Raw genomic sequence first — 13,321 nt, forward strand, 5'->3', positions numbered from 1 at the left:
TGGCCTAGCAGTATTTTTTCCCCTAATACTTCCCTCTGGTCCTTAAGGGCTTTTCAGAATAGAAAACCCCTTTAAAAGGATAGGGAGCCATTGGGTGCAACAAACGAAACAGTGCAGTAATTCTTTGTACCAAAGGAAGATAATTGGTGGTATATTACAGATCTAAATGTACAGAATGCTGCAATAAGAGTCTTTAACATACTGTAGATCCATAATGAAGCTGTGTGCAGGAGGCCTAAAGTAGCTGCAAGTATTATAAATCCAGTCATAAATAGTGTAGGAAATGTCTGATGAAATAACCATTGGCTAGGCCGCTGAAGCCAGCAGTTTTAAACCACAGCTCCTGAAGAAATGTGTGTGCAAATAAAATGAAATAAAGGGCAAATATAAAACATCTACACCTAATCTGAATGATTAATAAAGGACAAATTTAAGGGTTAAATTGAAATGTGTAATCTGACTGATCTATTCAGCAATACTTTTTAATAAATCAGTGCCCCCATGGCGGTTATTTGTATACCATGCATTGTGGCAAAATGTAAAAAAAAAAAAAAAAAAAAAAAAAAAAGTAGAAATCTATATGTCAATAATGATCATATGTTTGCAGAGAGTTTTCTAGTACCATGAAAGTGCACAACCCAAGATTTACCTTGACAGTTTAGATTTTTACAAAACAAATGTACATTGGGAAAAATAAAAATGATATGTTATCTACATTGTAGTGCCCACCACTTGCCCCCAGCCCATGGCTGATCCCTCCTAACTGCAGGTGAACCACAGCCTCCTAGATGTGCAGCCTCTACAGTCAAGAGGCATGACATGCAGAGTTGTTGCAGTGCTGTGTACTTCCACTCACCTTTCCCCGAGTACATCATTCTGGGGCAGAATTTGGGAGGAACTATCGGTTCATCTTCAGTCTCCATATAATCGCACAGCTCCTCAGACTCCACTCCCCAGTGGCTGCCATCCTCCACTTTAAGTACACGGAAAAGTATATGTATTTTTAGGTGTCCATGATGCTTATACAGGTGTTAATGTGGCCTCTGTGTTAGCAAGCAGCGGTCCCTTGACATTTGGCCACATAATTTCTTAATGCAGGTTTATAACAGGTTACAGTATTTCAATAGAAGGACATATTTCTAATTTATTGCACTTTGAGATTGGGGAAGGTTCTGATTGCGTCTTTTTTAAATCTTGAAAAGCAATTAGTTATTCAATGGAGTGTGATCAGAAACAACAAGCAACTCTCATATCAGTGACTTCTGAATATACTTCTACTGCACCTTCAAAAATCATGCTGCAGTTGAACATTGAGGGAGAGCTCCATTAGACCATTGGCCACTTCATGTCATGTGACCAGGGTAATGTCATCTAAGGTCTAGTTATATCTGCAACACCACCCCCATGTATGTATCTGATAACAAAATCACAGCAGCCTCCATGGAGGCATGCATGTTATCATATATACACAGATGTTACAGATTTAACATCATCCTGGTCACATGGCATATAGTGCTGGATACTTAGAAGAGATATGGAGCATGAGGAGGAATAGATGGGAGGGGCCGGACAAGCATGTCACACCCCCGCTGATGCCATGAAATATAGCAAAAGTTGATTTATGGGGATGCGAGGGAAACAATTCTTTAACTTACTGACACCTTTCTTTTAGCCAACAGGGCTCTATGGAAACCTGTCACTAGATGCATTTGGTGGCAGGCTCCCGTACAGGAGAACAAAGGTGGGGGATGAGAGCTGAGGAGTGAGGAGAACAAACAAGTCACAAGTTTTTTTGAAATGCATCCAAACCAAAGTCTAACCCCTAGGACTACACAGAGGATTCTATCAGAATGCAAGGCATGTTATAACACACAATGATATTGTAATGCAAATGCTTAGAGAAAGCAGAAATACATATTTGCAATGCAGCTGTAATGGGCTTCTGTAGCCTGTCTTTAGTGAAAATTAGGTACCTGGTGACAGGTTAGATTAGAAAGGTACAGTATACATTTCATCTGTGTATCACTAGCATATAGTGTTTTCTGCAGGGTCACATGTGATACATGTGCATGACATTGTGGGGAGTCTGGTAAGGTTGGACTGTACATGGAATATTTGTCCAAATGGCAACGAATATGTTTAACAGTGTAAGAAAAAAATAAATAAATCAGGGGTTAAGTTGTATTGTACCCAAATAAGTCGATGTGGACCCGATGTGGATTTAAGTCTCATTGCCCCCAATAACTGGCTCTTCATTGCAGACCTAAAATATATGGTCACAGGACCCCCCACTGAGGCCAAAGATTGGCTGCAGCAGATTCCAAGACTGTCATGACTCTAGGTTCAGCAGGTGTTATTTTTGTGTTACTCCTGCCTGATCACAGGTTTTCAGAGATTCTCTGAAAAGGTCTTTTATAATAAAGGATTAGATCATTTTGTTGGAAAGGATTGCAGTGACTATAAGTGGCTTTGTAGGCTTAATACATTAAAGATGCTTATGTAATCTAATGAGAAAACAGGTTTTTTTTTTTGCTGTGATACACCCATAGATGAGCACAGATATTTTAGTACCACAATGGCAGGTTGAGGCAGTTTAACTTGCTCATCCCTCCCTTAAAAGACAACAAGATCAGGTGGCAGCAAACATCAAACATCCCAGGACCATCAACATTTATTCCCGAGCAGGACAATCCGCTCCGATGCCAGGGAATATAACAAAGTTGATTTATGGGGATGTAAGGAAAATAGTAAGGTAGTTAGTTAATATAGCTCTATGGCAAACCGTCACTAACTGTATTTGTGAAAATATGGTGACAGGTTCCCGTTAAAATAAAAGATAAGCCTCCTAAAGGAAGGAGTTGAACAAAGTGGTACCACAGTACTCCAGGATAATAGACAAAGCCAGCAAGAAATACAGGATTCCACACGGGATTACAGAATGTCTGAAGAATGGCTATAAACCTGAAAGTCTGGCCCAACTCAGCAGTGGCACAAAAGATAAGGGATTGTTTCCTGCATAAACAAAAACAAAACAAACTGTACTTTCTAATGTCAGCATGGACTATTCCATGTATAGTCTAAATGACCTAACCTTTATGCTAAAGGTTGGTACGATCACTGGGATGCCAAAATGTATACAGGTTTCAATAGATACATTTTAATTTATTTTTTTTTAAACCTCTTGTATGCAAAAATTGTTTTCATAAAGATTATATAAAATGTTTTTTTTTCAAACCTCTTTAATTACCCTGTATATACTCGAGTATAAGCCGAGGCCCTTAATTTTACCTCAAAAACCTGGATAAACCTATTGACTCGAGTATAAGCCAAGAGTGGGAAATGCATTGGTCACAGCCTCCCTAGACCCTGCCCCATAGTATATAGCCAGCACCTGCCCCCCAGTATATAGCCTGCCACCCCATATCCCCAGTATCTAGCCTGCCCCCTGCCTAGTATATAGCCAGCAGTGGGGGAATCTGGAAAGATTCGTTTTGATACATCTTTTTTACTCGAGTATAAGCAGAGTTTGGGTTTTAGCAAATTTTTTTTGTGCTGAAAAACTAGGCTTATACTCGAGTATATACTGATATTCATCTTAGTTCTCGCCCTTTTCCAACGTTTACATACTTTAGTTTATGTACCTACCAGGGGAGCTACGATGCATCCAAGATGGCGTCCACACACCATTACCACAATCTTTTTTTGCTTTTACATTTCCATTTTTCACTCCCCACCATCAAAAAGCTATACCGAAAAAAATTACTGAAAACCCCCATCTCAGCTTATACACAAGTCTTAAAAAAAAAAAAAAAAACACACACACAACACCACACACACATTTACCTTCCGGTGCTGCAGATGCTCGGCGTCGCTCCTCGATGCTCCTGTCCCCGTAGCTCCTCTTCTCTCTATTGCATTAGCTATGCCCTCTGCTGGCCAGGGGCCGGCAGAGCGAATGGCCGCGTCTCTCCCGGCTAATACAGCAGAGAGAAGAGGAGCCACAGGGATGGGAGCATCAGGAAGCCACGCTGAGTATTGGGGACCGCCTGAGTATGTAAGTTTATTGTTTTATGTGCTAGGCAAAATGGGGCCAGCTATATACTAAAGGGGGGAGGGCTGTGACCAATGCATTTCGCACCCTAGGCTTACACTCAAATTAATAGGTTTTCCCTAGTTTTTGTTGGTAAAATTATGGATTGAATGCTGTGTACCAACAACCACGGCAAAGGTGTGAGACTTGAGATTCGCCTGTGAATCAAACTACGCATGCGCACAACTAAGCGATCAGCTGGCTTTTTCATTAGTACTCCAGGACGCCGGAGTTGCATGTGCTTTGAGTGGACTCCATTATTTTTAGGTCTGAAACCGTGAGTAAACATTGGATTCCTAATACATAGATTACAGTTTACAGCATTTGATTATAAATCCAATATATAGGCTCCGATTTATAATATTTGAGGACCATTTTAGATTATATATGGACTATGTATGGACATTGCTAATTACTATTATACCGGTGGACCTATTACCAACAATTGTTGAATTACTAATAGTTCCTGAATTTTTATATACGGAAGCAGATGAAGCAGATTCAATATCATCTCATGTGATATAAGCTACTATTTATCACTTTATGCAAGGGCCCTGCATGAGTTCATTGTTTTTGTATTTTATGTATTTTTAGATTGATTTTACTAAATATAAAAGATATGTCCATCTATTGCAGTGCCAGCTTACATTTTTATTTTATCATTGTTAAATAAGGGGCCTTGGCTTATACTCGGGTCGGCTAATAATTGAGTATATACAGTTTTTTGTTTTTAGTTTAGTGTTAAAGGCTTCTTTTCGGCGTAAATTTCACATCATAGTGATGGTATTAAATATTCCGTGCTCTGTACTGGGAACCAGGGGGAAAAAAATAAATAAATAAAAATTTACAAAATGCGGTGACATTGGTGGGGAAAAAAATGCAATTTCGCCATTTTTGGGCTTACATCTTTCACTGTGCGTCCCAAAAGACGTGTCTCCTATATTCTTTGTGTCAGTACAATTATATGGATACTAAATTTATATAGGTTTAATATTGTTTTCATACATTTTACAAAAATTAAAACCTGGAAAAAGAATAAAACCTTTTGCAGCGCTAAAAGCTTTTGCATACTTTAGTGTACAGAGCTGTGTGTGGTGTTTTTTGCAATCTGAGATGTTTTCAATGCTACCATTTTGATGACTGTCTAGCATTTTGATCACATTTAATTACTATTTTAATTTCTAGTAAAACAGTGAAAAAGTGTCATTTTCCACTTTGGACACTATTTTCCGTTTTATAGACATTTCAGGATGCAGCAATACCTAAAAGTTTATGATTTTTAAGGCTTTGTTTTATAATAGTTCTAAAGTGGTGGTTTGGATTTTTTTTTTTTTTAAATTTAGTTTTTTGTAACTTATTTTTCACACCGATTACGGGCGTTACCATGGGCAACATGGAGCAAACATCCACCTTGTATAGAGAAGGCTCAGCCCTCAGTGGTCGTAAATGTATCCCATTAAGAAGTTCCTGAAGAACACCGTTCTGCATGGATAAGACTGACGTTTGTAAGCATAAGGCCAAAAAACTAGGTGCTGGACATTTATTATCTATGTTTGCGGTTTGTCTTGCCATGAAAATACGACAATGATTTGCATGGAAAACTGGAAATTCAGCCACATCATTCATCCATACACTATATGAGCTAAAAGTTACAGGAAATTCAGCATGAGGCCGCAAGTAAAAGAATTCTACATGTAGTCTGGTCTATTGTCTTCTGAGGCCAGCAAATGGACACTGACCATCTAGACTTTATTCTTATCTACCTGTGCCCTGTTTTCCATCTGTTTTGCAGTGGAGAATAGACGTGTGTTATGTATGTACCAGAGCACTTCTATAGTAAACATGTCACGTATTGTGAGTCAGAGCATTGATCCAAGACAGCTCTGCGTAGGGATCCGCTGGTTAATAATTATATGGAGACCACAGTCCATACTGTGCCAACATCTAATCTTTTTAGGATGATCCCTTCCGCCAGTACAAAAGCGGTGAGAGCCATCCTCTTTGATTGACGCATACCTGCACATTGATTTGTAAGGACTGCGGTTATACTTGCTTTGTGACAAATATGGAATATGTGTGCGTTTGTCTTTTGTAAAATGGCCTACACTTTAATGTTTGGTTAACAACTAAATCATAGAACTTATCTTGCTGCTTGTACACCACTCTGATTCCAGATTATACTGGTAGCATGATAGTATCAGTCTGGTTGCCGATTTGATAATCCCATATTACCATAGTTCCTAGCTGAAATTGGAATTATGGGGTATCCTGAGCCATTATGTAAATATTCTGTAACTAACTATGGTATATAGCTTTCAACTTTTCTGTAAGTTGAGTTACTGAATCACCAATTACTTATCTTTATTACCTCCAGATAAAACTGCTGTCAGGTCTGCTGTCATCTTTGCACTGATGGGACCATTGGGTTATAACCATTTCATGCTACAATAAAATCACACAAGGAAGAGAGACATAAAGCCCTGAGAAAATCATGCAGAAACCCGCATACCAGTAAAGTAGCTGTAAAAAGGGGACGCTTCATATTAACCCCTTAAAGACGCAGGGTTTTTTCACAAATTTTCGCTCTCCCCCTTCAAAAATCCATAACTTTTTCATTTTTCCATGTACAGACCTGTGTGAGGGCTTATTTTCTGCTAAAGAAATTTTACTTCTCAGTGACGTTATTCCATGCCACGTACTGGGAAGCTGGAAATATTCCAAATGTGGTGAAATTGGCAGTCATTTTCTTGTGGGTTCAGTTTGTACGCATTTCACTCTGAGCTCCAATTTAGACCTCTGATTTATTCTTTGGTTCAGTACATTCACAGTGATATCAAATTTATAGAGGTTTATTGTGTTTTAATAAATTTTCAAAAATGAAAACAAGTATGAAAAAAAAAATTGTTCCGCCATCTTCTGACGCTAATAACTTTTTCATACTTTGGTGTACACAGCTGTGTGAGGTGTAATATTTTGGGAAATGAGCTGACATCTTCATTGCTATCATTTATTGGGGATTGTACGACCTTTTAATCACTTTTTATTACATATTTTATGTGTTGTAAAATGGTATAAAAGTATTGTTTGACATTTGGGCGCTATTTTCCATTATGGGGCTCACCGGAGATAGATTTTTTTTTTTGTATATTTTTTACATAACATTTATTACAATGAGCCACTGGCCCATGCAGTTTCGGGTCTGACGGAGACCTGAGGCCATCATGGCAACGGATCGCTGCTCCCCAATAACATCACATGGAGAGATGATCATAAAAAAGATGGCGGCGTTCAAGGGCTGCTTTCTTTTAAATGCTGCCGGCAGATCCATCGGAAGAGTTAATACTCACAATGAGTGCTAGCATCGATCGTGGGTATTTGCTGCAATGTGCAGCAAACCCCCACCTCTGTATGAAGAGGGCTCACCGTGAGCCCTGTTCACATAGCCGGCGCAGAGCGTGAAGGAGTTTCCCCACTTACAAGGATATATGTGCAAGATCAATAGCATGGGAGTCTAAAGTCCCTTTTCCTTCATCAAAAGTCATGCATGCCCCACACAGGAACAAGCTCTTAGGATTAGTGGGGTCCAAGAAATATAATCTTTGCTACTGTCATTGAAGCATGACTGGACCTCATAGGGTGATGACATACAGGTCACAATGGACCACGGAGGTTGTGGTTTTTGTGCGGCCTGAAAATGAGCAAAAACAAGTAGACAAACTTAGGAGAATATCTAGGAGGCCAGATAAAGCCCGAAACGACCCCTTGTTTCAGCTGCTTCAGTTGTTTTTACCCTGATGCATCAATAAAGCTTTGAAGTTATAACCTGGTGAGCGCCATGCTTCAACTACAACTCTTCATTTACCCTTTCCTTCTGGTTTAATGCCTCCAGTTACTTCCAAGTATTCATTGCAACCAACGACCCCACAAGCTGACAATCGGCCTATTGGGAAACGTTGTGAGACTCTACAGCTGTCCAGTGTAGACTTTCCTAGTTACTTACTATTAGACAGGAGAATATGCCATCAAGTTTAATCAGGGAAAATCTGCTGTGCCAAATCTGCTGCATGCGGGAGATGAGGAGGCGTGACTCCTCTCCATAGAGGAAAGACACAGGAAAGATAGGGCATGTTCTTTTCCCTGTGTGTGGAGCGGTACAGTGCCACACCGTATCACTCCGTGCGCCTACTGCCATCTGTGGTGGGACATATACGTCCCCTTCAAGTTCTTGTGAACTTCTGAAGTTCTTTCTGAAGACAGAAAGTTTGCATGAATTTGGTGGCAGAATTTATTAAATCATTGCTATGTCATACAGATTCCAAGACAACACTATACAGTCAAATGATTTAAGTGTTGACATGACTTAGGAATATTTTACTTGCAGCTCAGTTCTACATGCAGACAATGGGGGAGATTTATTAATCTGTCCATGACTTCTGTTATAGTCTTCCCCACATTTATAAAGGGTTTTAGACAGTTTTCTGGCTCTCCTACGACTAGCTTCACAAAAGGGGTGTGGCATAAGAAAGGGGAGCGCCCTCGCACCAAAGGAAAAAAAAAAAGTGCGCTAGAAACACTGTTGACCCAACAGAATTGTGTCCTAATTTTGTGGTGTAAAGTTAGCCAAGTAAAAGGAGGTGCAGAGTACGACTAGACAGTCTTATACTAGGACAGATTTATCGTCCAGCATTAGACACTTATATGAATCTGGTGCAGAATAAGACTGTATAGTCCAACTCTGAACTGTCTAACCTTAGGACACGTTTTATAACTCTGTTCCAGTGTTTTCTAAGTTGTTGCCCCTTGTGGAGTGCAAAGGTCTTGGCTAGGTGAGATGTCAGAGCAGAAATACAGTCACAGTATACACATTAAGAGAACAATACCGGTCAAGCAACTATACCAGTATAACAACTATACAATCAGAAACATTCGCTCATGAGGAAAGAACTGAATATAAATAGAACTCAATTGTTTTTACTGGGATTTCCATACAAATACATAACTAGAAAAAGCAAGAAGAGTGCAAAATGACACCATGCATTCAAAGAGGGAAGAATCAGTTTCTCTATAAGAATTACTGCTGTACATTTAATGGTAAGTGAGCTTTCAATTAACACAACATGAATGGATAGAACAAAAATAAAGATTGAGAAGATATTGCTGATGCTTTCTAATTAGAGTTATCAAGGAGATCCTCCTCTACTTTCTAAATCAGAATATGGGAAACACAATCAGGGACGCGGATTCGGAGTATGACAAAGTGGACTAAATCCAAGTATGATAAATTATTAAAAAAAAAAAAAAGTGAAATTTCCTTTTACTGTTCTATTCTAAAGGATGTAGGCCAAAGATGGGCCACTAAACGTTTGCCTAAAGGCCATACTGCTCAACTTTAAAGGAAACCTACCAATTGTAGTGGCAGGTTTCCGATGGCAATACCGAGCACCAGCTCAGGGTGAGCTGGTGCTGGAGCTTATTTTCGCTAGTGTTTTAAACCGCGGTATCGCGGTTTAAAAACACTTTTTAAACTTTATAGCCGGCGCAGGCAGATACGCGCTCAGCGCTTACCGTGCGGGCGGCTACATAGGAAGTGAATGAGAGCCGCGCGCATGGTAAGCGCCGAGCGCGTACCTGCCTGCGCCGGCTATAAAGTTTAAAAAGTGTTTTAAACCGCGATAGCGCGGTTTAAAACACTAACGAAAATAAGCTCCGGCACCAGCTCACCCTGAGCTGGTGCCCGGTATTTCCATCAGAAACCTGCCACTACAAGTGGTAGGTTTCCTTTAAGGAGCTGTATAGCTGTATCAGTAACCAGCACCAACAACCACAGTGCAGCACAAAATGCCACAGCAGAAATTATAAAAATAGTACTGGAGACCCACAGAGCAGGCTTAAAATACTGAAGACCCCTAGAGAAGAAAACTATTAATACTGGAGACCACAAAGCAGGAAAATCCTTTCCTGGATCTACTTCTTTATCCTTCTTGTGCCAGCAATAGGACCTGAACCACAGGTTTGCTAGGAGTAGGAGAGCACCTGGGATCAGTACAATATAGCTAACAAGTACTTGCCACTCCTGGGTCCTCTCCTGCAGGCGTTCTGCTCTGGGTCCTGACCTAGACATATACAACCTGTATCAAGAGGTGCCCGCACGAGAGGACCTGGAAGCAGTGAGAGATTCTTAGCTGCACTCACCGCTACCCAGCCTCTTGCACCAATGAACACTTCCATCAGTAATGTTACATCCGCTATGGAAGTGCTCATTGGACTCCAATTGTCAGCAGCGCGCGGATCGCAACTCATGGCTTGACAGGCTGCATGGCTTGGGCACCCATTACGCCCCTTTTAGTTGCAATGAAGGTGTGCTGCACTTTATGTTCATGCTCAGGAGTGAAGCTCCTCTGCTATAGATTTGGGACATCTACCATCAGATTTACTGATGTAAAAATATTTTTTTATCTTTATTCTCTGGTTCACTATGATTGCGGTGATACCTCATTTATATAGTTTTTATCTTTGCTCAATTTTACTGAGCAAAACCAATATTGGAGGAAATCACTTTTTTTTTCTACTATCGACAACTTTTCAGGGCCATAACTTCTGTATTTTTCTGTTGTAAGATCTGGTTGAGGGCTTATTTTTTGCTACGTAACACACTCCTTGCTCTAGTCATACAACAGAAAACTCTTTCTGTTTGTTTATTGGGAAGATAAAAATGATGCACAACTAAGACTACACGTTTCACACTTCAAGTTGAGCTCTTCTTCAGGTCTGTGTACACTCTGGAGCTGAGATAAGATCAGGCTGTCAGGCAGTGTGCTGAGATGCTGAAGTTTTTAAAAAACACTTCTGCTTAGCAAGCACTAAGTGTAAGGAGCAGCTTTATTGTCTTAGATCATTAAAGGTTATAGATAACATACGGGTGGCGATTCTACACAATTTGTTTGCCAGGCTGTCCTATCTAGAGATGGCATCTTGTGATGGAAGAACTGTGGGTTATACAGCAGAAACAAGGATCCGGACACCAGAACATGTAAAGAGAGAATTTAACTCCTGACAAAACGCTGTACCTCATTTTAATAGAAGATATTAATTAATTGGCTCATGGTTAACTCACGGACAGCTGCTGAACGCGCCATTATAACTTTATGGACGCACTCTTTGAAGATGAGGATAATAAATGCCAACATCCTTTCTGACGTTATCTTATACCACCCTGTGTGCTAGAGATTGCTTTATCTTCCTTCTTAGAAAACAAGCTGCCGTCCACACAGGAAGTGCCCAGGTCACAGAGGTCAGAGGTGCAGGGGGCAGGCTTTCCTTCTTCCCAAATATCCCAACAGCTCAAGGTAGACATTTCACATTTGGCCTACCAGTTTAACAATTTCTCTAAACTTGGAATTTCGTAAAGTCCTGGTAAACATAACCTCATGGTTGACTTTAAGGGAGATGTGCCATGCAGCAGTCTAAAAAAGCTGGGTGACCACAAAGGAATTTGGGGGTAGGTGCCTGATCATAGGGGTACGACCTCTGGTACCCTATTATCTGCGATCCGTAGCATGGCAGGCTCTACACTGCACCTCAGCTGTAATCTACAGAGTTTCAATGTGGATGAAATCTGTGCAGAATTTGCAGTTACACATTTGGTACAACCGGTATGTTTTTGGGGAAATACTGAGCAGATTATATACAATCCATCCCATTGATGGGACAGGACATGTATAGGGAGAGTAGTAGTAATATCAGCACCGCTGCGGGTGACCATGGCTCTTACCTGGGAGCTCAGGTAGCGCTTCAGGCACTCCTCGCACACCCCTTTCTTGCAGCAGGGCAGAGGCTTGATGGACTTGTCCTCCAGGCACACCCGGCAGCTCATCATCACCTTGTGGCCGCCATCGGCGAGGCTGCTGATCAGGAAGGGGGAGAGCTCCAGCTCCAGGCTGGCCGGGCTCAGTGGCAGCTCACCAGCCCCCCGCAGGGAGCTCCGAGGGGTGACGTCCGCAAGGGGGCGCTGCAGCTCGTGCTCCGCCGGGGGCACCAGCTCCCCCGATAAGTCACTCTCCACGCAGTAGACGGTGCACAGCACGCCGCATCTCTTCCTGGGCTTGTGAGCCACAGAGCTGAGGAACCTCCCGGGGACAGGCTCCTCGGGCCGGGGCTCCTCCAGCCTGCCCCCGTCCTCCTCCTCATCGTCGTCCTCCTGCTCCTGGTCACTGCTGGCGGTGTGCTGCATGTCCTGGCTGTGAGGTGCCTCCTCATGCTGATCCCCCATTCCCGGCGCCAGGCTCCCTCTACAGCAGGCACTCCGCGTACTTCACTTGTGCTTCCGGGTCCGTGCAGGGGCCTCTCGCCTCCCCCTCGTGTAAGGGGCGAGCCACTGATCCGGCCGAGCCGACACTGCTCCTCGGAGTCTCTTTCCCGCCGTCAGTAGCCCCATGCACGGAGCTGAAGTTATCACTCCAGAGCGGTGCTCCCGTCCCCTGTAGAGTGCGGCGCGCGGCCCCGGGAGTGCATAGCAGCGCACAGCTCCCAGCGCGGGGGGCGGGGCCAGCCTGCATCTTTCCTGCTCCGCCACTCTCACAGCTGTTACCGTAGTGCCCCTAGTAGCCCGCAGCGGACACAGGAGCATCGCATTCGTCCCCGTGCAGTCTAGCCAAGCTCTGCTACCGTATTCCACCTAGTACTCGTGTGCCAGGACTGTCCCTAATTCTCTGACTCCTCTTCAAGCCTCTGCTAGTGCCCCATAGACGCTTCATGTACTCTGCTATGTGTGCTCAGCACTGTGTACATTTACTATTATATATAGCTAGGCGCTGCATGTACTGTGCTATGTGTGCCCAGAACCGTGTACATTTACTATTTCATACAGCTAGGCCAGCGGTCAGGAACATTTTTGGCTGAGAGAGCCATGAACACCACATATTTTAAAATGTTATTCCGTAAGAGCCGTACCATATGCACGTCCCCCAGTAGATAGGTAGTCCCAATGTCACGGGTGCCCCTACGATCTAGGTCTTGGATCGCAGGCACACCCGTGTCCCTCTACGTGGCGGCGTCCCTTTCCGAGCTCACTCAATTTACCACTTCCCGGCTCCCTTCCCGGCTGGCCAGCGCGCGCTGGCACTCACAGATTTAAAGGGCCAGTGCACCGCTGATTGGCACTGCCCACTTCCCTGGTTCCTAAAGACCGGCGGCCCCCAGCATTCCCTGCTGGTTCTTAGTTCTTCTTGCCTA

At 42.6% G+C, this 13,321-nt stretch overlaps 1 protein-coding gene across 2 annotated transcripts in view; it reads right to left on the minus strand.

Annotated features, from left to right (window-relative positions):
* The window catches only part of RNF217 (ring finger protein 217), a 54,607-nt gene extending 41,954 nt beyond the window's left edge, over positions 1-12,653 (minus strand). For both annotated transcript variants that reach the window (XM_072141618.1, XM_072141620.1), the window contains exon 1: positions 11,862-12,653. In XM_072141618.1, coding sequence (XP_071997719.1) covers positions 11,862-12,359 — 498 coding nt within the window. In that variant the 5' untranslated portion in view covers positions 12,360-12,653. The remainder of the gene's footprint in view (positions 1-11,861) is intronic.
* Between the last annotated feature and the right edge of the window lie 668 nt (positions 12,654-13,321).

The sequence above is a fragment of the Engystomops pustulosus genome, chromosome 3 (genome assembly GCF_040894005.1).
Source record: "Engystomops pustulosus chromosome 3, aEngPut4.maternal, whole genome shotgun sequence".
Lineage (NCBI taxonomy): Eukaryota > Metazoa > Chordata > Amphibia > Anura > Leptodactylidae > Engystomops > Engystomops pustulosus.